Source organism: Solea solea, chromosome 9, assembly GCF_958295425.1.
Source record: "Solea solea chromosome 9, fSolSol10.1, whole genome shotgun sequence".
Classification (NCBI taxonomy): domain Eukaryota; kingdom Metazoa; phylum Chordata; class Actinopteri; order Pleuronectiformes; family Soleidae; genus Solea; species Solea solea.
The window spans coordinates 10,684,226-10,710,349 of NC_081142.1; the positions used below are offsets into that span (position 1 = coordinate 10,684,226).

A 26,124-nucleotide genomic window follows, 5' to 3' on the forward strand; every position below is an offset into this window, starting at 1 on the left:
ACGTTGATGAACCACATGTTTTTCATAAATGTGAATATTTCCCAATGGATATGATTTCAAAAAATGTAATGTGTCTGTAGTTTATATCTTTAATGCAGAAAGAGACATATTTGTGTATGCGGTTTTCAGGGCTCTTACTATCAGAATCTGAGGCTAACTTCAGCGTCATCCTCCTTTGCCCTCATTAAAAATGGCGGTTTTGGCTTCACGTGTTCTTTGATCGCTAGTTGTCACACGCTCAGCGCGCGTGTTTCTGCGCGTGCGCTTCACTTCCCACAGTAGCGATGGTGGGTATGAGTGTTCTCAGGTCTGCTGCTGCCTTTGCAGCCAGACTGAGTCCTCTAAGATCTGGAAACACTGCGGCAAACCTACTCACCAGAACAGTCCCCCGGACGGATAAAGGTAAGAGACACACTGGCCATTTGAAACGTAGACTTTTGACCCTAACCGTAATCATTTCTTCTAATGACCTTGTGCCGGGACTGGCTAGCTTTGACAACGTAAGCTAGCTGGTAACGTCTACACGTCTGTCAACAAAGGATACAACACCTTTTTCATTGGAGCCACTGGTGTTTGATAACATGTATTTCATTTGTTTTATTTCGTCTGAACGATAACTTATCATTGTTTGCAATTCCATGCCACACATAAGTCGGATTCAAAATATTGAAACTTTATTTAAATGTATTAGCCACATCCTTCCAAATTTTTTTAACATATACATTGAAATACTATAGGGTTCAGTAAATATGTGTGCGTGATCGTTCCATTCCAAAAGATTAGACCCAGGAGGATGTGCATTAAATACCACACAATTCTAAAAACAGGAGTGATTTGTATCACACGCATTTGTCTCCCATACCAGTGTAACAATAATGCAAGGAGGGTGATATGACAACAGCAACAATAATAATAATAATAACACCCTAGAAATAATCTGTGTGATCATACAGTGGACATAATGGGGCACAATGTGAATTTTAGTTAAACATAATGGCCATATGTTCGGAACTATGTTATATCAACAAGCAGAGTCGTACTCAGGTCTCAGCATGCTAATAGTGTACCTTGTTTTACAGTGGCTGTACGTTGGAGTCATGGAAAGAAAACGTTTGTCATCAAGCCCTCTGAATACTATGACAAGAGATTTCTGCGCTTATTGGTAAGTACTATAACTTATATGTTAATAATCGCAGTCTCAGCATTTAATGAAATAAAAGCCTCCCTTAAGAGGTAGTTGTTGTAAGAATTTGTATTTCTGAAGCCCCACCTATTATTTTACAACCACATATCACTTCAGAGCGTGTTTGTGTGCTCACAAGCTTTCTATTTTTCATTCATTCGTTTTATCCATCCTACCACGTTATCCTCCACATGAGGATCGCCGGGGGCTGGAGCTTATCCCAACTGACAAGGCGAAAGACGGGGTACACCCTGGACAGATCACAAGTCCATTGTAGGGCCATCATACAGAGACGAACAACCATCCACTTTCACGTTCATACCTAAGGTTAATTTAGAGTATTCAATTAAATGCTATGTGTTTTTGGACTGGGAAGAAACTAACACACACAGGGAGAAGTTTTATGATTCTTGATTTCTCGATTAATGCATGTATAATTAATGCATATGTACAATTTCACTTGCATCATGATCACCACTAGAATAAAAATAGACACTCATGTGGCTATTAAAGCAGTTGGCGATGGATGGATTATAAACATTATGCGGAGACTCCAAGGAGCCAATGCAAGGGTCAAAACCACCGTGGACCACGTTTAGGTATAACATTGACTCTTCTGCTTGTGGTTTCTCACATCTAGAGGTGCAAAGGAATGAAACAAAAACCTGGCAGAAATAGTCTTGTTTTATTTTTTTCCTCATGTGTTTCCAGCAATACTACATCCTCCTTACTGGAGTTCCTGTGGCTGTCGTTATCACATTTGTGAACGTTTTCATTGGTAAGTGAGAAAAGTTGGTGCATGTTTTGGTGCTTTGTTTGGATCAGTTGATAATGTTTGGATTGTGTTGTGAAGGTGAGGCAGAGCTGGCTGAAATTCCTGAGGACTACGAACCTGAGTACTGGGAGTACTATAAGGTATGTGGCTTGCTTAATGTCATTAATTCATTCAGAATCTTTTCTGTGCCACTGAACTGTCTCTAAGCCTTGGATGCAGTGCCATCATTTTAAAAGGCTGCAGGTGAAAATGTTGCTTTTGTGATTCTGGATATTTTAAAGCCCTGCCCTGCCATGCATGCATTGATATTTTAAAAATGATAACATGTGATTGCTGAACTGTAAAATTGATAAAAATGTTCTGTAATATTATTTAGCTCAATGCAAATATATTGTATTACAAATGTTACAATCGCAGTCACAAATGACTTCAAGGCAACACTGTCATATTATTTTTATTATATTGCATGATATTGCACTGCAATGTGTACATTCCATGATTAGACTAATGGTGATGGTGTTGATTGTCCTATTTTCTGTTTGCATCAATGCATTGTAATTAATTAAAAGTGTGTTCATGTGTCATTGTAGCACCCCATCACCAGGTGGGTTGCACGGAACTTCTGTGATTCCCCAGTGAAGAACTATGAAAAGGCGATGGCAGCAATCCATATTGAGAAAGAGAAGGCAGACATGAGGTTAGTGTCAGTACCAGTGTGTTCTGCTGGAGCATCTCATCTGGTCATGTGTGAAGTCTAGAAGGCTGTTGTGGTGCTGTGGGGAAAAAAAATACATCTCTAACTTCCACCAGAGACATAACTATATTGACACTCAAATTGGCGCCACTGTAATTGTCAAACCATAAAATGCACTGTTCTAACTTTAGAATGAAATGCCTGCCAACGTTGCATACCTGCTGAATATTCCTTTTGATGCTCCATGTCATCGGTAGTCATGACCCATGTAGATGTTTTATCTCCAACTCTCTGACCAAAACTATTCGTGTTCCCCTCTTGATTGTTTCAACTAGGGCTTAATCTTGAGATATGATTATTCCTGAGAAATCCAATCAGGACCAAGCACCAGTAAAACACAATTTGGCTTATTTAGACAAGGCAATAAAAAGCTCAGGCATGCTCCTCTGTTGTACATATTTATGGGCAGTTTTTCTTTCATTTAATTGAACTACTTTCATTTTATTAGTGTCGACATTGTGCAGGTAGTAAATGCACTTGTGCTAATCGATGCACCCATGGGTGCTTGGCTTTAAAAATTATTGTGTGTGTTACTATCTAGAGGCAGCAGGAAGCTACTGTGCCATTGACCAACAAAAGAACAATCTGTGTCTAAAAGGCTCATACAGAACATTTAAATTGTGTTCTTTCACCCTAAAAATTACAATAATGCACACAAAATGTGTCCTTGTTGCATTCAGTGTTGTCTGAATTGACCTGAGCTTAGTTGATGTTAAAGTATGTTACAGTATTCCCGGGAAAATTGTCTTCTTTTCACAGGATTTGATACATCAAATTTTTGGAAAAAATACTTATCTTTAGTTTCAACCAAAGCCCAATCCAGATATGGTTATAAATAAACATGCTGACCAATCAATAATAATACAATATACTGCAAATGAAAGAGCCAGCTATAGGTGTGCTTAGTTACACAGAAATTACTGAAATCTTTGATCATAGCAGAAATTGAAAAACTGGAACACAAAGAAGGATTGACATGAATGGTGACATAACCAACATAATGAAATGTCGGTATTTTAGACTTTTTTCTTAAACACTCCTGATTAAGTGATTTTTATGTGATATTCCTGGAGTGGAGTGAACTCACTTCTGTTTGTCGTCGACAGATTGCAACACCAGGAAGTGCGTCGACAGATGAGGATGACAGGAGACGGCCCATGGTTCCATTTGAATACCGTCGACAAGGAGCTGATCGACAACAGCCCAAAGTCAACACCTGACAATTAGTTCATTGTGTGTACATCATACAGATGAATCTCTTTTCTTGTAAATGTTTTCCCATCTTGAGTAAATAAAATATATCTATGTAATCTGATATTTGATCTTGCAATGTCCACACAGAGTGCATGCTGGAAAATGTGTTAACCCTGTGTTTACAGTTATTTTAACTTTTATTGACGTTACATTGCTGGGTGGCTCTATGGTATTTTATGCTGCCGTACAAATCTCTAATCCCGCAGTGGGCACAGCTTCACCAGAGCTGGACAGAGGAAGACTGGAAAAGTGTAGCCTCGTCTGATGAGTCCTGATTTCTGGTGAGGCTAAAAATCGTAGGTCAATGGTACAAATTCATGGTCCAGAGAGTCCAGACACTGTGGCCTTTTACTACCAGCTTACCATGGTATTTATGTCCCAGCATTATTTCTAACCATGTGGATCCCTTTTTGATCTTAATGACAACTTCCAGCAGCATAATACACCATGTCAGGCAGAAGAGGGTGTTCAAAACCACAGTCACTAGATGCAAATCCATTAGAGGTAGATTGGTGGAATGATACAGCAGCTGTCAAATCTTCAGACATTTTGTGATATCGTGTCGAGTTTGAACAGAATCTCACAAGAACATTTTGTTGAATCCATGCCATGAGGAACTGTAAGAGTATCAGCCCTCAGTATGGTCAGTATTCATAGTTCTGAATCCTCTGAATGATCATATCTGGTCACATCTACCTTTTTATCCGAGCTTGCCTAGCCGTGTGCAATACATACAAACACAAACCTGCATATGCATGTATACAGTATGTTTTAATCTCTTGATTTTTTTCCTGAATCAGTATTGTTTAGTCCCAAATTGGTTTTGTTCTACTACAAATTCAAAAGCTTGATCAGTAATGAGAGCTACACTTATCGTTCAGAAAAAAGGAAAACAAAGGAATATATATGTCAAGACTTTAAATAGGTCTTCTTGTGGCAGATATTTTTACAGTTCACATTAGGAAAATCACAGGTGTACAAGTCTGCTGTGAACGAGACCTCCCCAATGTCTTCCCAAACTTCAGAGGTTCTGAGGCCCACCCCCAGATTTATACATGGGCAAAAGCCCAACTTAAACAGATAATGGGGAAGTCCCAATTAATTGTAAACACTTGTCAATAATCAATGATCAAAACAGTTGTGACTAGCATTTTAGCTATCACAGAGAAAGCTCCAAGTTGTGTGAATGAATAAAATTAATTTGGATTTTTCCAGACATTCTAATGTCATTTAAAACTTATACTCCTGGCTTTAACAGTCAGAAACACACTGATGAGCCACAACGTTATAAACAGTCACCTGTTTTTCTATGTCCAATGGGCCCTTTACACAGCAGTCATTTTGAGCTTTGAGGAAGCTAAATGGAACTCAGCCATCATCAATTTGACTATTTACGTTTGTGAATTTCCAAGCTGTCAAAATGGCTGTTGTGCATGGGGCCCACCAGCCCTGCATTAGGAAGTTGGACTAGACTATCATGATCCCAGGGTCCATATGAATTATATTTGAGTAGAGACGGGTCAAAAAGGCTCTTCTGATACCGGTTGCAGACCCCTGGTCTAGCCAGAACCTGTTACTGGTGACTGGCCCTGCATCAGTGGTGTGATCATGCCAGCTACAGAGGGCTTCATAGGAACCACTAACACACAGACTGCCAGCAGACGCCTCATGCTTGTTTTAATAAACCTTTAAAAGGGTTTGTTTAATGTGTTACTATAAATTTTGCAGTTACTGGGAGTGTCCACTTGATGGCAGAGCTGTGCAGACACGACTTTTGGACAAAGGGCCTGAGATCATAACATATGTGGGGTGGTGGTTATTAGATTAAAATCCTATATTTCAGCTAGTTTGTTAAACATGACTCCGCCAATTACTTTGACATTGTTTTATTAAATTCTGACTTTATTTTATTGCGATTTTTATGATAATTTCATATACATATATTCATTTATTTGACCAATTTTATTTAATGTTTTTTTCCTGCTAGATTAGTTTGATTTTATTTGACGGTGAACAACACATGGGTTGCATGAGATATGCATTATAAATAAAGAATATTATTATTATTATTGTTATAAACGCAACATGCTCCTAAAATATAAAATTTACTGTCTAAAATCCTCCCATTGTGAAGTGTTTATTGTTGTACCAACAGCAGCTGCTGCGGGTCAGTGCAGAATGACGCTCCGAGGCTGGTAAAACACAAACATGCTCTTCATGCTGCAGGAGGAAAACACGCGCTGTAGTAAAGTGTGGCTGCTTTGAATCCTCCTCAGAAGTGGGCGGGGCCCTGCTAGAAAGCAAACGGCGTCACCAGCACCGTCAACAGCAGCAGCAGCTGCAGTAGCATCCGTGTAATCAACGCTTTATTTTAAAACAACAACAACAGAGTATTGCTAGCTTGTCTATCTTAGCGTGTAGCATCTTGTAACCCCCCTCTCTCTTCCCTTATGTCATTTTATTTTTATGTTTTTCTGCGTCACATCCTCTTGACCTGAGGAATGTAGAGACAGAGAGCTTTAAAAATAGCATCCTCTGCTGTGACAGCGCTGCTCCGGAGGCTCCGCAGCACTGTGGTGCCACTAGCGGGAATGCGAAGATGGCTGCAGACCTGGGAGAGCTGCTGGTCCCGTACATGCCCACCATTAGAGTCCCCAAGACGGGAGACAGGGTTTTCAAAAGCGAGTGTGCCTTCTCCTTCGACTCTCCTGTAAGTCTTTCTGCTTAACTCCTTAACTTCTACCGACACACACTACCTGCTCTCTCTCTCTCACACACTCTGTGTACGTACATACAGGTCTTTATTAGGTTGTGAGCACAAATTTAGCTTTAAAACCATGGATTTCTAATTACTTTTTGTGGGTTTTAGGGTTAGGATAGGATTAAGGGTTATGTTAAGGTAAGGGTTGGGGATAGCCGTGTAGTTGGGATGGTTTACATAATTGTAGGAGCCAGGAGAATGCATTTGGTCTGGGTTAGGGGGGGACTTAACAAGTGTGTGTGTTATTGGCCAGAGCCTGGTCCTAATGAGGCTGAATCAATGAATTTCTGTGCTCTGGTTAAAGTGAGAGGTCAGAGGTCAATTCAGTTCAAAGACAAACACCTGCCTCCCTTAGCTTTGCATTTACCTCCATCAGCCCTGATGGCAAACAGACAACCTGTGGTGTTTTGATTGTCAGTAGCTCTCCAAAGAAACTGACTCCAAGTCTAATATTCACCACTTTGTCTTAACTAAGTTAATAGTTTTTGTCACAGTGATGTGATGTATTCTAGGGCTGTGATGATTCATTGATTATTTTGATAATCGAAACATTGGTTTGAAAATTCTAGCTTCTTAAATGTAGATATTTTCTGCCTTCTTTGCTCCATATAACAAATACATCATTAAAACAGAATCCTTTTGGTTTGTGGACAAAACAAGACATTTGAAAGCACTGAAACATTTTCTGGACCATAATCAGAATGTAATTGACAGATTAATGGAGTGTGAAAATAATTGTGCCCTAGTGTATTCATTTGTGAACTTTGACTGCTCTTAGACCAGTGGTTCTTAAAATGGGGGTCTGCGGCACACTAGCAGGGTGACCGTGATCATGATATATATCGACCAGGTACAACGCACAATATCTGAATTTTTATTTTGTTCATTGATTACTTTCCAATCAAACAATAAATGATCAAAGTATTACGAGAGAGTGAAATGAAGGGTTGTCAATAATATTTATTATTTTTTAGAATCCCCTTGACTGCTGAATTTCTTCAGTTTTTACATCTCAGAATATAAACTTTTAATCAACATTTCCTCTATCTGTAAACACTGTTACACTATAAACCCACTTTATCCACAGACACCGTTTTTAAAGGTGACTCAGCTGTCTGGAGTTCATCATGTTGGCCTGAGGACTGGTTTATTTTTGTCCTTGCACTCTTGAAGCTCGTATGACACTCTGGGCCACTTAAAGGTTTATCACGGGGGTTCATAGGGCCTGTTGCAAATATATGTTAAAATTTGAAGGTGCATTCTTTGTGTATTTCGTCTCAGTGAGTCAACACATTAGTGCAGCAAGACAATGCGGTTTTTGTGAAATCAAAACAATTGAAAGCATAGATGAAGGTTGTTACTTGAAAATGTCCTAAATGTCAGCCAGTACTCACATGCTGATGTTTTTTGAATGGGAGTTTGAAAAACAAACAGGCTCTTTCAGATAGAATAAGGTAGAAAAAATATGTGGCGTGGCGTTAGAAGAGTAGAGTTGTACAGTGTTTTAAACTAGGAGCAAAACCTACAGGTTCACAGAACAATGAAAGAAATAACATGCATGTGTAAGGCTTGAATAATCATAGTGTACTGGTAATTATAAGGAGCTTTAGTAGCAGGCATGCTACTATCAAATTTTTTTTCTGCAACAGTGCTTATAACAGATATTTGGCTGTTTTACAAGATGCAACAAAAGCTGCTTGAGCAAGACAGAAGATATGCTAATTGTTACACATTGACCGTTGTGTGGAAAATGTGTATGTCATGTGCAATATTTGAAGATTTTCAGTGCGTTCCACTTGTTGTTGTGTTAGTTTTTCTTCACATGGTGCTGCTTTTCATTGTCGCTGTTTGTTTTGGTGTGTAGGAGTCTGAGGGAGGCCTGTATGTGTGTATGAACACATTCCTGGGCTTTGGACGAGAACATGTGGAGAGACATTATCGCAAAACAGGACAGAGTGTTTACATGCACCTCAAACGGCATGTGAAAGAGGTGAGTTTTCCAGTGCTGGTCCCATACATGTCACATCACATTGTGCTTTTATTATATAGCCAACATAATAAAAGCAGAAATAACAATTTGAGAGTATGTCAACATTTTATGTGTTATAAGCGACATGTAAATGGAGGACACTCTGAAATGGTAACTATTGTTTACACATATAATGAGTTATTCATTCTGCACACAAATAAGCACTTCCTTATGTCTGTAAAGAATGACATTATAGTGCTGACGGATTCATAAAAAAATGTATTTTGTATTTGTTTTCACTCACAGGGATATATTTGTCATACTTGACTACTAAAGTGCTTTAGATAGAAAAGACAGAACTGAGTGATGTCATGATGCTATCATTTGAACATTAGTGGCTGTTTACTCTGTATGACTAGTAAACTGATGCAGCACAAATGTTTGGTCATCGTTTATATTGAAAAATTAAGTTTCTTTGACCTTTAGACTTGGGCCTGTCTTGGTGTTCCTGGCTTACACTTGATATGTCTTACAGTCTATATCACAATTCTAACCCTTCATGCTGTCCAGTAAATTGGTAATGCTTTATTTTGCAGGTTTGCCATTTCCTTATACTTTTCAGTTCTGTGAAGAAATGTGGTGCTAAATGATCTGTAAATATTTACAATTTTCAGTTTTACCACTTGAAATCAGTTCATTAAAACTGGTTTCCAGTGAAAATTCAAATTAGCAGATGAACTGAATCAAAAACGTTAAATGCAAAATGGCAATTCAACATTTCTGATGATAAATAAATAGTCAAATGAGATATTGTGGCATTTCTTTTAAAAATAATTAGCATGGAATTGCATTGAGCTTTCTAGGAACTTAAAAGTATTGTTTTCAAAATAATTTCTGATGTTTGAACAGTAACTTATACTGAATATGTATGTAATGCAGCACACTGTGTGTATATCTGTTTATGTTGGTATATGGGAAAACAAAATGACAGGAACCCACTGTAATGCATTCCTGAAAAACAACTCCACCACAAATATTTTTGTAATGTTGTTTTTGCTGAGGCTGAACCACAGAGCTACTGATTGAACTTTGTGGTCTCTTGAAGTTTGTGTTGGTGTTGCATTTTATTAAGATGTGTCTCTGCTATCATTTTATATCCCCAACTATCTAAAAAGTGACCTTGCTTTTATTTGAACTAAGAACATGTGTATCAGAACAAGCCTCTTGTTTTGTAAAAGTTGATATTGAAGAACGGCAGCTTTAGCTGCGGCTGTATTTCTCTCACTGGTTCTAATTGCCCACAGATAAGCTTTGCTTTGTAAAGAGCTGCTATTTCCATGCCTGAATCTGGCCAGAAACAGCTGCTCACATTCTGCAGGCTCCCGTGTCTGCTGCTTTTTCCCCTGAGTCCACTTGGTCTCAGTCTCCAGTGTGTCAGCATTCTCTGTCTCTCTGTCTTTCTGCCCACTGTGTCCTTGTCCATCCTAAGTAAAAAGGGAAGCAGTCACCTGAACCTGATCAGGCTGGACAGACACCAGTCAGTGGCACTTTGTTGTTTTGTTGCTTGTCAGTTATTTGATGGCACACACTACAGGCATAGACAAGCCCAAATACACGATATGAACTGTACTGTTAATGATTTGTGTACAGGTTTACAAATCAAGCTGCCCAACTTCAGTTTATCATTCTTTAATTATGACCCTGCCATGGAAGGGGTTTTTCCCCCTTGCCTTGTAACCTGATCTGGCAACTGGAACATCCAGCATCTATTTCTAACAAAATGACAACTGTCAGTAACTAAATGTAGAATTCTCAGCTTTTTACAATAAGAATCATCAAACCTGATAGGGAAGATGGATTTCTTCTGTTGGTGGCGCATTGAAGCTTCTTTTATCCAGTTAAATTCCTCTTTCTTGCTGTTTCTTACAGAAATCCACAGGAGCTGCAGGAGGTGCCATCCCCCGACGGAGAAACGGGAAAGTGTTTATAGGTAAGTGGAAGACATACATAGAAGAACTATGTACACCACAATGTAAAACACATGACAATGAGAAGTCGGATTTCAGCAAAGACACCAAAGTATCAGCTAAATGTTCTTTAACCTCCTCATCATACTGTATAGTCCATTATTAGGTTGTACTGACAATACAGCTGCCTCAGTGTTTTAAGTTGTACCTATTTTTAACTGTAATTATTCAGTAACTTAGTTTTATTAGTTTGATAATATGGAGATTTGTGAGATATCTGTTGTAGAGGTGTTTGACTGCACCACCAGCCAATCAAGATTTTACATAAATATAACTATAACTGCACCACTTATTCTGCAGTGTTAAAGATTAAACCAGTGATTCTACTGTCAATGAAATGAATTTAATAATTTAGTGGCACATATTTCTAACTATATACATTTCATTTCAAAATGTAACATTTCCAAATCAAACCTTTCATTTATTAGTATTCTCATCACAGTTAAAAACGAGGTTGTTTACTTTTTGTGCACTGAGTTTGTGTTTTAATGTTTGACCAGAGGTGTTCTATGTGGTCAGAAATGCATCTATCTGCCGAGAGAACCACGGCTATTGCTAGAGAGTGTTATTGTTTGTTACACCGTGGTGACTCGCCAGCTGCCCCACCAGCCGGCCTTTACCCAAAAGTGTCAGATATTTCTCATGATGAGACGTCTCTTCCTCCTCCTCCCCCTGTGCTCTAAATATAGCACATTTATTTGTATATGTGGCTGGTAACTGTTCTAAATCAAAGCCTGGTCCACTCCCCTCCTCCTCCTGTTCCTCCTCCTCCTTGGTTTACAGTGGAGCCGCCTCCTCTCAGCTGCCACCACCTGTCAACCTCCCATCTAGGCTGACACACTTCTACTGCAGCTATGACGGTGCTGCTCGGAGAGGACCAGGTGCCTCTCTGTCCCTCTGTCTCACCCTCCCCTGCTGGAGGAATGCCTCTTTGTAATGGATGGGCTTTCTTATCACCCATAGTTATATTGACTTTGATTTAACTGCTATACCATTAAAACTCTCCCTGATAGGAATTCATGAGAGTCAAATTGACTTGAACTGAACAGAACTCGATTGTTTCTGTCATTTTGGATCTTTGATGTGACCGTAGGGATTGTCCTGTGTCCTGTCCACCGTCATCCCTACACCAGTCCACTGATCTAATCCAGCTGCTAGCTGCTTACGTCAGATCATGGTTACCATGAAATCAGTGTGCACAATAACAATGTCAGAGATAACCTATGATTCTGTTTCTGAATGAGTCAGTGAATGAGTCATTACATGACTTTAGGCTGGGGTGGAGTCCCAACAGTTCCATATTAAGAGGGAGAGTTAGGAGAGAAGGCTCTCTCCATCTGCCATTACAGAAATGTTTTCCACTTCAAATTATGTTCCTCAATGAGGTGATTAATTGATTAGCTGAATGAAATGTATTTATTTATTTATGACTACTGATTTATTTATTGTTTTTTTTTAATGATTCTCTTTCTTTTACTGGAAATAAACTTCAGCAGAAATAACAATTTTAATTATTGATATATTATTCATATATGAATGAATGAATGAATGAATTAATTCATTAATTAATTAAAATCACTTTTTTAAATATCTATGTTAGACTCACTAACATTTTCAGCTGTATAGTTATTTCAACATTTAAGGATTTTGGACCATGACTAAATTAATAATTGAACAATATAATAAAAGTCACCTTTCGGGAAAGTGTGATGGACAATTTTCACTATTTGACATTGTGTAAACCAAAGAATTAGCTAATAAAATATCCAGCAGTTCAGTCCATAAATAAATACATTTTTGTAATCTATTTTCTTCATTTATCAAAAAAATCAAAGTAGTAGTCAGTAGTCAGTAGATTCACATAAAAAACTAAATATTTTAATAATGCTCCTTACTCTATATAACTCCACATTAACCATGTCTGGGTCATTTGATTAAGTCATCCTGTCATTACTGTAAAAAATTAAAACAAAACCACTGATTTTCTGGTTTAAGGATTCTCTGCAACAGTAGACTGTTCTGTTATCGACTGATGGAACAACTCAAGGACAAATTAAAATAACCAAGAACAAACTCCATCTATCATGGCATAATGATTCTCCTACTACTACTAATAATACCTTATTATTATTATTATTATTATTATTATTATTATTATTGTTGTTATTATCATTATTATTACTATTAGTCTGTTTTCAACAGCAGTCACTGAACGTTTGCTTCCTCCCTTTAAGATTTAGAACTAAACCGTGATTTTAACGGGGAGGACTATGAATACGAGGATGAGGCCAAGCTCGTCATTTTTCCAGACCACTTCGAGATTCCCTTACCAAATATTGAGGAGTTGCCGGCTCTGGTCAGTGAATTGGTGCTGCACAGGCTGCGTGTGTTTCCGTGCATGTCGAGGTTGATGGTGCACTCACTGGTTCCCCAACAGTAAACAGACAGTTTTATCTAAGACTTAGAGCCATTGTGGTATAAAACATGGCCTTGCCTTCACTTTTACTTTTAAGTTATGAAAACCAAACAATTTTTATTTTAAGTGATTGGACACTACAAACTATTTCACTCTCCCTGCAAAAAAGAAAATGAAACATGTGGGGAACCACTTTGAGTCACCTTTGAGTCTGTTTTATTGTTTGCATGGAGAAGAGAAGAGATCTTTCACACCTGTCCTAATGTATTCGCCTTATTTGGTCTTTCTTGGCATGGCCATTTGTTTCGTTTTATTTTCTCCGTTCTATATATGTGTGTGTCTGCATATATTTTGATTATTTTCGGAGAAAACCTTATTTTTGAGTGTTTTGCATGGTTTGTTCTTGGGCTGCTACTGTCTCCTATGCTGCTTCACTCATGTTTTCGTTTCCCGTTTTTTGTGCACAGTTGGTGAATTTGTTTTGGAAACTGTTTTATATAGATTTTCAACATGACCCCACCCATTCTCACTATGAGGTTGACGATGTCTCTGCTCTCTCTGATGCCCAGGTCACTATTGCCTGTGATGCAGTGCTTAATTCACCATCAGCTTACAAAAAGCAAGAGCCTGAATCATGGGAGGAGGAGATCCAGGTGTCCAGACATGCCAGGAGCCTCCGACAGCTTGATAATGGGGTCAGAATCCCACCCAGGTAGGACAGACATTCAGGAAGAATTATATCTACCTCAGCCAAAAAGAAATTATTAGATCTTTCACCTTTTTAGTGTTTTGACACTATGGGATGTTGAGTGGCCTTGATGGAGGTTTGCAGTGTTTGAATGCTTTCATAAGTCTAAGAAAGATTGAGGTGAATTTATTTCCATTTGGCAGAAATGGAATATAACTAACGTACAGTTACCTGAACACATGAATGGTTGAATGAGCCCTTTTATTTACATCAGGAGTGGGTCTTCATGTTGAATAATCATGTTTTATAATGGACAAACTTAACACCTTTTGAATTTTAATGATAATGATTGGTTCTTGTATATGCTTGGAAGGGAAGGTGAGATGCGGGATATTAAGCTGCAACATGCAACTTCACCAATGGATGATGCTAAATCCTACACACTGTGCCTTTAAGGGCAATACTTGTTTGTCATTTCTGTTATATTGCTGTCATGACTGACATTAGCAAGCAATATATATGTCTCATTTTCATGCACAACTCAATTTTCTGTGACTGCAACACAGGAGTGGGTGTATTTTTGACTCACTGGACAACTAAAGATGTTTTGATTCTGTATACATATTCGCATAGCTGAATCTTAGACAGTATGGACATCTTAACCTGCAAATGTCCAGTGGGAAATCCTGATTAATAGCTTTTTTTTTTCCCTAAATGCATTGCTTCCATGAAAGTTGCATCTGTTTGTGTATAGAGCAACAAAAGGGAAGTTGAGGCCCTCTCTATATAGAACTTCTACCAGCAGTAGAGAATTAATATGCTATTTTGGTCTTTAAATGTTTGCTTCTTTGGTTTGCATTACAATGTTTCTTCATCTCTACCTTTTCACATCAGTTTATCAAAGAAAACTAAATCAGAGTATAAACACAACTCTCTGTTTCTGTGTTGTCAGTGGCTGGAAGTGTCAGAAGTGTGAGATGAGAGAAAACCTGTGGCTTAACCTGACAGATGGAGCAGTGCTCTGTGGGAAGTGGTTCTTTGATGGGAGTGGAGGTAATGGCCATGCTTTGGAGCACTACAGAGAGACCAACTATCCCCTGGCTGTCAAACTGGACACCATCACCCCAGATGGAGCAGGTCTGAGGCACATTCTTCTGAAACGTAGCATGCGAGTTTGTGTTAATGATCTGGGTCCATTCATTTGTTGAAATCACAGACAACTTTGTATCACATTTATTATAATTTCTGTGTTTAGAAAATCATTACTTTCAGCACGACTAACTGGACTCTTGGTTTCAGATGTCTATTCATTTGAGGAGGAAGAAGCTGTGTTGGACCCCCACATATCAGAACACTTATCACACTTTGGAATAGACATGCTACAGATGCAGAAAAGAGTACGTTATCCTGGCTGTGCTGAAGCTGTTTTTACCGTTTATGTTTGTAGTAGTTGTAAACTGATTACTCACTCTGGGTTAATCCAGCTTGTTTCCTTCTTGGTTGCAGCATCTATATAGTATCACATTTGACATTGCACTTCTTTTGTATATAAGCAATATGCTTCTCATGACATAAGTGTGTCTTCTTTCTGCTTTTATGTCTCATAGTAAGTGTCCTCACCTTAGTGTGTGCACTCTAAATTGTGTTACTGCCTGTTCTTCTCACATTATGTAGTAAAATATTATGTAGAAAAGCACATTTTTAAAAAGAAATGAGAAAATCTTTTACAGTCTACACCAATCTTCCTTGGGTTGTCGGAAATACAACTGCCAAGTTTGAGCTCAATCAGATGAGCAGTTGGCAGCAATAATCAGATGCCAAATGAAAACTAAACCAGAACACTCGGCTCTTCCCTTTTGTCTTTCAGACAGAAAATGGGAACCACACTGACAATAATGCACGGCCACGAGTCAGTGAATGGGAGGTGATTCAGGAGTCGGGCATGAAGCTGAAGGCACTGTATGGTCCTGGATACACAGGCATCAAAAACCTGGGCAATACCTGCTACCTCTGCACAGTAATACAGGTCCTCTTTAGTATCCCAGATTTTCAGAGGATGTGAGTATATCATGATGACGATTTACTAGAAGTTTTTTTTAAGGGTGTATTTGTACCATGTTTATTAGTTTGTCCAGTGATTATTTCATAAATTCCAAAATATAATCTAAAACTATATTAAGTGGAAAAAGTAATATGACCAGAGGAATTAGTCAATGTCTTCTCAGTACCTTCTCAGTGTTTTCATGAACGCATGTGGCTGCCCAGTGCTCATGTGTCTGTGTGAAGTCCCGTGTGCTGCACCGAGGGAAGCTTGTGACATGTATTTTGATCTTCAGGTATGTGGGTAGTCTTCAGAGGATATATGACTATTCACCCCTTGACCCCACCCAGGACTTTGCCACGCAAATGTAAGTAACTTAAGTGTTACGTAACACACTCTTATAATACACAAATCATGAGGTCATGGAAGGACTTGAAAGATACAGGCTCCCCCTTTTGACTCAAATTAAATCACTAGGACTGCATGTTGGCAAGCTAGACAACATGCTAACATCAACAACAGTTATCTGAAGATATTGCTGCATTGTCGTGACTCAGTACTTTCTTATGTTATTCAGCAAATTACGGATGAGCTGTTTGACAATTATAAATGATAATAATTATATACATTTTAATAATATTGACATTTTTGTTGTTTTTTTAGGTTGAGGACAATTTAATGTATTGGGGCACAGAAATTAATAAAAAGATGTATGAATATGTTAATTTCTCTGTATGCTTAATGGTAATTAAACAATGAATTTCTGATATGGATGGGAAATGACAGTAAAATCCAACTGGGTTCTGGAGATTTTTGCTCCATATAATAATGATTATGCCTTTTGTTTTGGTCTGACAGGGCCAAACTGGGACATGGACTGCTCTCAGGCCAGTACTCTAAACCACCCATGAAATCTGAGCTCATTGAACAGGTGATGAAAGAAGAACACAAGGTATTAAACTGGGTATGTCCAGCTCCCAAACTGGTTACATAACCAACAAGAATGTTAATATTGACTGGTAGCAAAATTAGTATTTGTAGTATTGGTACAGTATAGTAGTTTCAAAAGTTGTTTCCAAATTTAAACGCAACACTTATTTTTATATGAAATTCTTGTGTTGCTAATGAACTTGAGCTTTTTTGAGCTTTTCAGTGTGTTGATTGAAACAAAAGTAACTATCGTGCTCTGACCCTCCTTTCTCCCTTTAGTCTGAAAATAACTGCTGGCTCTGTTCCCAATTGTGCAACTGCAATTGTTTGTTGAACACAATGGCGCAGCACTTGTACAGTATTTTTTATACTTAAGGCACAAATACTGTGTTTGCTTTGTCTCATGTTATCGGGTTATTGTAATCCCTCAAGATCCCATTTAATTTATCGAGTTTGCCATTTCCTTGTGTGTGTTGGTTTGCCAGTTGATGTGAAATCAATGAATGTTTAATGGGACACTGTTGTGTATAGCTGTCAGGAAATGTAGAAGAAATCGATTACAGCAGAATGGGATGCAGTGCTGGTTCTGTAAGATCTTGGCTTATTTAACACAGTAATAGATAGGACAGAGCTGTGATCCTTCTCTTCCTACATATGTGATGGTGGAGTCAGGTTTGGACACATATTGACAGTTTGGAGTATGGGGGGTCAGGGCTTACATTAACATGTGCTGTGCTCAGTTTGTACATTTAACATTGCCCATTAAAGTGATGATGTAGAGATCTTTACTTTTGATTTATTTATCATCATCTGTTTTTGATAGTTGGGGCATATATTGCACAATTCGTGACTTAAGTAATTTTTTGGAATGTATGAGAGAGGACATCACCTTCAGGTTGAACTAGCAGTAACCTCTTTATCTGGCAAAAAATAACATCCTCTCTCCTTTATAATCAAACATGGTCACATCTTCACACAAAATCTTACATGTTAATATCACAATGTAAAATCACAATGTTTTTTATCTCAGCACCAGCAGAAAGGCATCTCCCCGAGGATGTTTAAGGCCATGGTCAGCAGGGGACACCCAGAGTTTTCCTCAAACAGACAGCAAGATGCCCAAGAGTTTTTGCTGCACCTTATCAACCTAGTGGAGGTGAGTGAGGGTGAAGTTGTGCAGGTCAAACTGAGGCAAGTGAAGCTGTGCAGGCATTTGGCTTCAGTAATTGTAAACAGAAGCAGCTTCTGCCCAGGTTTCCATTCTCTAAACATTTTGGTGACCACCAAAATGTATCATCTTTCATGTAGTGCCACCACCAGGTCACAATTTTCAGTCAACACATAATGTTGCCTGTGAAAAGATTGTGTCAAGGAGTAGATGCCTTAATCTATAATTTAATAAGGTATACTTCACACAGTGTCCACTTAGCTGCCTTTACCTGGAGCGTTCAACATTAAATTGAACAATGTTTCCTTAGCTGCCATGGCAATAACTCAGATAGAATCAGTCATTATAATATACACAACGTGAACTGTAGTTCATTCTTGATATCTTTTTGCATGCATCAACTTAAATAATGTCTACTGGTAGAAGATACCAATATACACAACAAACATACAATAGAAAGACATGTTGCTTTCTACCAAACTGAAAAATGTTTTCACAAAATGGCTGACTTATGTCTGTTACTGTCAGACATGCGTAGTTGGCTGACTGGGAATGGGAGGATCTGTTTTCACTTGACACAGCACACTCCCTGTTTAGTACAAACACACAGCTTGCTCTGATGTGTCTTTCTTAACCAGGATATATATAGCGTGGTGCTATCTCTTACACAGTGAGACCAGATAATGCTTTCTGTTTTGCCTCAGCTGCAGGATAGGTGCTATGACTCTGACCTGAAATGTCCAGCTCATGTGGAAAAGAGATCAACAAATCAAGCACCCACCCCATTCTGCCAGTTTCTCCATGTTTGTCAGTCTTTTGAGGAACCATATATGAACCATATAGTCCCTATGCTCAAACATTTTGTTTGAGCATTGTTTGTTCTTCTTTTCTGTCCTACCCTCCTTTGTTTGTAAACTAGATACTAATTGACTGAATATGACTGAACCTATGATCATCAGCAGTATTTTCCTCTGTCGCTCTCGGCCTGCATACTTGACCTGAGTAAAATTATAACTTGTGTATTTATGTAGCATCTCAAAATAAACAGCGTCAACTTCAGTGACCTGCTGGAGCAATGAGACAAATATGGCACTCGATAATAATGATGTACTTCAAGATTCTAAACATCCTAGAGGAGGGGAGGCAGTTACTAAAATGTTTGCATCTGCATAATGACTCTATTAAGAGATGTGGGTCAAACAGCAGCACTGTTAAAGTCAACGCCTGTTGAATGTAAATGGAGACGGCAAATAATAGCTTCTAGACAGAGTTGCAGTTCATACTTTGGCCTGGTATTGTTGTGGTATATGTGAAGCTTCCTTCAAACTGACTGAACCACCAAAGTATTATAATTTAGACCATGGGATACTAAAACCTTGCAGGATAAATACATTTATGTGCGATTATAAAGTACAATAGTGGTTTATTTTTCTAGACGTGAGTATGAGACAGTATCACATCGAAACATCTGCCTCATCTTAAGATGTAATTTTGTTGCTGATATTATCTCTGCAGAGGAACAGTGCAGGCTCAGAGAATCCAAGTGACGTCTTCCGTTTCCTGGTCGAGGAGCGAGTTCAGTGCTGCCAATCACGTCGGGTGCGATACTCACAGAGGGTGGACTACTGCATCCAGCTGCCAGCCCCCATCGAGGCTGCAACCAATCGAGGTAAAGAAACACACTTTGGGCTGGGTACTGATAAGGTTTAATATTAATATCTTAGGCTTTGATTGCCAGACCTAAACACTGTAGTTTTTTGTTACCAATTGTATTAAATCTGTTTCAAATATTGATCTTCTCGACATAACTTCATTCATTAAACGAGTGCCGTCCTCTTAAAACACAACACAGACAGACAGTGTTAAGCCCAGCCCTCCTTTTATTTTTTGGCAAATAAGCTCCACCTTTGGTGGAAATATCCTGTATTCCTGGAGATGACCAGTCCTGAACACTATTAGATATCAGTCGAACAGCATACTGCATGTAAATTGGCTCACTGATGGTGATGAGATTCTCTTTAGGTGCCAAGATATATATATATATATATATATATATATATATATATATATATATATATATATATATATATATATATATATATATATATATATATATAAATATAATGACACACTTTGGATATTAGGTGATACAGAGGAAGTTTGATACCCAGTCGATACCACAAAAAATATTCAGTACCTTACTCGCGCTATGCTGCTGCAGTAGAGGGCCACAGCTGCCGTTCTCATGAGGTGTGAGACTGGAGCTGGGCTTTGGTGTGATATTCTTATACATTTTTGGTTTATTGTAAAACATTACTTGAATATATTTTAATGTTGTCATCACAAGATTCTGATGTAACCATAGCAGTGTTGTCAGCAGCAACCTTAAATAATTGTTCCTATCAAAATGCAAATTCACTTTTGAAAATACTGTGTCACTTGTTTTGCTTGTTTTTGTTTTAATGCTACCAGAGGAGCTGCTGGCATATGAGGCCAAGTGGAAAGATGCTGAGGAGAACATGAGGGCTCCTCCTGAGCCAGTCAGAGCACGGATTCCCTTCACGTCCTGCCTGCAGGCCTTCACAGAACCAGAGAACGTCCCAGACTTCTGGAGCTCAGCACTACAGGCAAAGTCAGCTGGAGTCAAGTAAGCTCTTCTTGGTCCTGCAATTACTAATGCACATCACTGTAGTTTTTTAAAGATTCATTCATTTTAATCCCCCTTTTGGAATTCGTTTTTTTCCCCTCTGCAGAACTTCCCGCTTTGCCTCCTTCCCAGAGTATTTGGTTGTGCAGATCAAGAAATTCACATTTGGGCTTGACTGGGTGCCAAAGAAACTAGGTAACTGTCTGTTACATTTAACATGGGATTTAAAATGTCATAGGTTTTTCTTCACCAATGAGGTGTCTCAGTTATACGAACTTGTACTATTACTCATTTACCAACAGAGGGCAGCATTGAACTGTGACTCCTGACAGGTGAAATTACTGCAGGGGTGTTTTGTAAGTTTGAAGTGCTGCTGTAGTTTAAATAGTGTACCTTTGACGCTGTATCCTGAAATTTGAATTATAATTAATTATCAATATATATAATATATAACAGTAAATTAACCACTGGATTTGTCCCCAAATTAGTTAAATTAATGAATAATTAATTAATTAAATATGACATTTAGGAACACTTAAATGAGCAAATAAATTGGTAAATGAAATGGTTCACTAATTAAATATGAATAACAAGAAAGTAAACAAAGAGGAAAGTCTTTTGAACAATACACTAGGCCCAGTATTTTGGTTTGTTCCCTGATGTTGTTATTCATTAGTGTACCTTTACACCAGGTAATGGTTGGCAACCTACATATGACATTGAGATTACACCCAATTATTATTTGCTTCTGTCTGTCTATGAAATAGTTCTTCAACGAGATACCAAACCACAAACTGCCCCAGATGTACCATCGACATGTGAATGTCTGTAAATGGGTGTTTGAATGGGTGAATGTGACTCTTGGGTGAAGCACTTTGACTGCTTGTTAAAACTGAAAAAGCACCATATAAATGCACTCTGTTCACTTACCCAGCCAGCCAGCAGCGCCAGAATGAGATTATCATTTTGGTAGAAAGTTCATGAGTTAAATGGAAAGGATGTTATAAGTGTTAATATATTCTTTCCTCAGTTTTATTCATGTCTTTTTCTGCACAGACCTGGCCATCGATGTCCCCGACTTTCTGGATCTGAACCGGCTGCGGGCCACAGGGCTGCAGGCTGGTGAAGAAGAGCTGCCTGACCTCATGCCCCCAATCGTGCTACCTGAAGATACAAGAGGTAAAAGCATGTCTAGTTCACAACAAAAGTTGGAACACTGTTCAACTGTAACAATAACACTAGCACATTTTTGTCCTTTTTAATCTAACAATTTAATTATTAATACTTTGCTCATGGCAGTGGTTAGCATTGTCACCTCAAAGCAAAAATAATTGGTTCGACTGAGGGCCTTTCTGTGTGGAGTGTGGATATTTTTCACATGAGAGTGTGCAGATAGGTTAATGAATTACTCTTAACTGACTATAGGTGTGAATGGATGTTCGTTGGATGTTGGCTTGTAATGGACTAGCAAACATTTTTCGGGATATACCCTATCTTTTTTAGAGGAAAAGTTTCTATCCCTTTCCATGAACCAGGCTAGAACTTTGACACTCACAACATGTCTGCCAGCAAAGATTAACCATTTAACAAAAGGCTCATGTAAAAAAACAAAACACTCTACTCCTGCTTAAGTCTATATAATATCTAAGAAAATATTCACTCATCATTAGACAGCCTTTTCTGACTGGAAACTGAAGTTTATAAAGCACTTACTGTCCTGCACTTAAGTCCAAGAGAAAATCAGTATTTTTAGCTCATGAGGGCACAGGAGCTGCTGGTCTACTGCTGCTTTGTTTGGTAGGTCTGTCACTTTGGTAAATTTGAACAAATTATTCAGATTGGCATTGAACCCTGACGGTACAAGACAACACATTTGAACTTACTGATGGGGCAGCAGCGGGCTGTGATGTAAAATCACACATGGTTTTCTTTGCCTTTCTCTCTGGAAAAGGCTGTATAATGAAAATATCATAGACTTGAGCAGGTGTAGATTTAAATAGATAGCCTTTTGTTAATCAGCCAAAACATGTTTTCCCTCTGCCCCTTGGGGCAGCAATGTAATCAGTGAGACTGAGTGTTCAAGTCCCACAGAAACAGCAGTTGGCTTGGCAAAGTCAGCATTGGTCATATGTCAATACTTGCATCCACATTTAAAAAAACTGGCTCTGTGGGCCGCAGGAGGTTATTCAGGTGTATACAGGGGTATTTGCAGGTATGTGTAGATTCTTACAGGGGAAAAAAACCATTTCTGAAGACCCCTTTTTTGGCCCTTCATTTCAATTTCACAGTCCTGTCATTGCTTCCCTTGAGCACCCGTGCATTGTTTTTTATTTACCCAGATAGCAAAACATATTTTCACTCTATTTACGAAAACACCTCAATATAGAAGACATGAAATCACAGATTTGACCCAGTAAACGGATAACTCTGTGTTACTTTGACCAGATGTGTGTTGTTCCAAAGCTGCAGCCTACATCATTTTGAGGAGGTGTAGGTTATTTTTGTGACAGTGTTAAATGATCTGTGAAATTGTCTCCACTGTGATATTCTGCACAAAGCCACTCAAGTTTTCTCTCAAGGGCATATTGAATGGAATCCCACGAGGAAGCCATGCTCAGTCAATTACTGAAAAGTTGTTGTGTTCAAATTCTAATAACTTATAAGGATTTTATGAGATTTCATTGTAAAGCAGCTCCCTGGTATTTGCACATACAGTATGCCACTTGAAGCCAGTATGTGCACATGCAATATTGTCATATTTTAAAAAATGTGTATGTTCCTGATATATGCAGCATTACATGCAATGTATGTGGGACGTTTGTGTCTGCATCTGTTCTCAAAGGCCAAGACAACAGCCTCCATATTTTTGTTTGCCTGGCTTTGCCTTTTCTGTTATTGTAATTCCTCTTCTTCTCCTTCTGTTTGCAAAGTTCAGCTCAAGTTTGTCAGTGTTCTTCTTAATATTTTAGTAGGTGTGATGCACAAAGTGTGCTATACTACCTCAAGCTCCAAACACAAAAAGCAGTGCAAAAATGTCTTTGCTGTGCTTCACATGTTCTCACAATGAGCTTTACAAAATAAATTAGCTTGCTGTTGGACAGAAACCTTTGAGAACAACAACTTAATATTTCACCACTCGCCTGTATGTGCTGTATCTGCTTAACTGTTAAAGGTCAACACACACTTTATTATCTGTCACCAAAAAAAATATGCTTGGATCACACTGCATAGCAAAATGTGTGTAATTAATTAACGTTTCTTGTTGACTTTGCTTTCCAAGTTCCATTTTGCAAACCCTGTAATTCAAACTGAGTGAAAAGGGTTCAATACATTTGCTGATTCTTTTTAAATGTCACATTAATTTAATGTTTTTTTTTTTCAGCTGCAAAATACCCTCTTGTCCATTATCCATCTGCTGTTTTGTTGTTTTATAGTCACATTGTTGGAAAGTCCATGGAGCAGAAATGATGAATGACAAGCTGAGCATGTTTCATTTGATCAGGACCCACTGATGTTGTGATTGCAGGGTTTTGTTAACAACAGTAATCTGTAAGTGGTGAAAAGATCTCACCATGCAGCTGGTTTGAACTGTATCTGTCTGTACAGGGATATTCACAGTTTGACAGATTGCAGTGTCCAGACAGCCAAATGGTTTAGGCACTTATCCCATAATCTTAATGTCCTTGGTCTGATTCTGGACTGGGATGCTCGTTACATGTTGTGCACCTCTTTCTCCTCGATAAAGAAAGATTGCTGTTTGATGGTAGCCAGGGCTGATGCCAAATCAGCAAAGTTCTTCAGTGCCTAAAGTCCTCAATCCCTCTGAGGCCACCAAAGGCCCACGTTTCGATGCGTCACTCTTTTGTAGTAAATCTGTCTAGGAATATGGTAATTTTACATTACGTAAGAGCCATATGATTATGCTTCCTGTCAACATTAAGGGGATGTATTTTTAAACCAAAGCCTAAAAATAATATGGAAATTCAATACCAATTAACTGAATCGGCACACAGCCAGGAACTTGACTTTTCATAAGCCTAAGGAAATTAAACATTAAAGCCAACTAAGATAGTTTTCTGCTCCTCTTTCAGATAACTCAACAGGCTCTGGAGATTGTAAGTATTTTTTTCTCTTCTCAGTAACTATGAATTACGGTACATATGATTATATAAGTTACATCCATAGAAAATGTATTTTTGGGCACCACACAGTAATGATGGATGCAACAGACCTGAACCTCGGAACACACATACACCTGGGCAGGTGCAGCAGCTGCAACTAAAACAAACTACTTTTATTCACAACTCTGCTCATTTTTGTTGCACTCACTTCTCTCCTTGGTAAATCATCCATCAATAATGAACCTCCCCGGGGCTGATCCTCCTCTAGTCTTTTTGTATAATGAGGCCCAAAGAGAGAGCCTGCACAAAATCTGCTACTGGTCGTGTTGAATCAGCAACTATATGTTTGAGATATTGATGTCGTTTTGCATGTCTCCAGCTCCAGAAATAGACGAGGTGGCAGTAATGCAGCTGGCAGAGATGGGCTTCCCGCTAGAGGCCTGTAGGAAGGCAGTCTACTACACGGGCAACATGGGCCCCGAGATGGCCTTCAACTGGATCATAGCTCACATGGAGGAGCCTGGTGAGTGAGACATCACTGCAGCACTGTGTGTGTGTGTGTGTGTGTGTGTGTGTGTGTATGTATGTGTTCAACAGATATTCATAATATATCTACACTTCTTCCAGCTGGGGCAGAATAAAATTTAAATAGAGATGCTGGAGATGTAGGTAGGATGGAGGGAAGGAAGGAATGCAAAGTATTTTCATAGCTTAGTAGAGTAGAGCTGCAGGATATGGTAAAAAATAGTCATATTTGGATTATGTAGACAGATATTGTGATATGATCCATCATTTATATGACTTATTGTTGCATATTAACTGTACTTTTATTCAAAATATGATTTGACCATTTGTGGCATCTAAGGTGCATCATTTCTGGACTAATGCAGCACTGCAGAATTTCATCACAATGCTGTTTTGTCACACATTTCATCTTACTTAAATAATTGCAGTTTTCATGACAATCATTAGCCTAAATGTTTTAGGGGTTATAGGATGATGTGATGTCAGTCTGGAAGAGATGTACACTTCTGCAAACATATTTGATGTGTAAAGTACGTTCTTTTGAATGTTATTAATGACCTCCCGTATCTTCTCACGTGACCTGGGTACTGGGGACTATTTCTGTTGGGTAAAATGAACAGTAGTGTTAAAAAAGGTATTACTGCTTATATCAGTTGTCCAAATACAACACTGCCCTCAAAGTAAATTGGAAGTCCAACTGTGCCATGACCTCTTGAAAACAAGTCCAAATTCATTTCAGGGGTCTAATAAATAGTCAAGACAAAAAAAGTCTTGACAAGAAATAGTGGTGCATGTGAAGCGGGTGCTTGCGAGGTTATAAAAAGCAACCACAAATACTGGTGACAAATAATCAGAGCAACAGCTG

At 38.5% G+C, this 26,124-nt stretch overlaps 2 protein-coding genes across 4 annotated transcripts in view; both read left to right on the forward strand.

The window, feature by feature from the left end:
- The first annotated feature begins 245 nt into the window (after positions 1–245).
- On the forward strand, positions 246–4,027 carry ndufb5 (NADH:ubiquinone oxidoreductase subunit B5). The gene is made up of 6 exons (XM_058638669.1): positions 246–402; positions 1,080–1,162; positions 1,895–1,961; positions 2,037–2,098; positions 2,549–2,655; positions 3,819–4,027. The coding sequence occupies exons 1-6, from the start codon at positions 285–287 to the stop codon at positions 3,937–3,939; spliced, it is 558 nt and encodes a 185-aa protein (XP_058494652.1). The 5' UTR covers positions 246–284; the 3' UTR covers positions 3,940–4,027.
- Positions 4,028–6,299: 2,272 nt separating this feature from the next.
- The window catches only part of usp13 (ubiquitin specific peptidase 13), a 30,807-nt gene continuing 10,982 nt past the window's right edge, over positions 6,300–26,124 (forward strand). Inside the window, exons 1-17 of one of the 3 annotated variants that reach the window (XM_058637372.1) lie at positions 6,300–6,676; positions 8,592–8,717; positions 10,626–10,686; positions 12,958–13,079; positions 13,709–13,851; positions 14,780–14,964; positions 15,127–15,224; positions 15,695–15,885; positions 16,164–16,235; positions 16,727–16,832; positions 17,829–17,954; positions 19,482–19,635; positions 20,439–20,613; positions 20,720–20,808; positions 21,670–21,792; positions 24,705–24,728; positions 25,114–25,257. In XM_058637372.1, the coding sequence (XP_058493355.1) occupies positions 6,566–6,676; positions 8,592–8,717; positions 10,626–10,686; positions 12,958–13,079; positions 13,709–13,851; positions 14,780–14,964; positions 15,127–15,224; positions 15,695–15,885; positions 16,164–16,235; positions 16,727–16,832; positions 17,829–17,954; positions 19,482–19,635; positions 20,439–20,613; positions 20,720–20,808; positions 21,670–21,792; positions 24,705–24,728; positions 25,114–25,257 (2,050 nt within the window). In that variant the 5' untranslated portion in view covers positions 6,300–6,565. The remainder of the gene's footprint in view (positions 6,677–8,591; positions 8,718–10,625; positions 10,687–12,957; positions 13,080–13,708; positions 13,852–14,779; positions 14,965–15,126; positions 15,225–15,694; positions 15,886–16,163; positions 16,236–16,726; positions 16,833–17,828; positions 17,955–19,481; positions 19,636–20,438; positions 20,614–20,719; positions 20,809–21,669; positions 21,793–24,704; positions 24,729–25,113; positions 25,258–26,124) is intronic. The other 2 variants (XM_058637374.1, XM_058637373.1) reach the window with 2 other exon arrangements.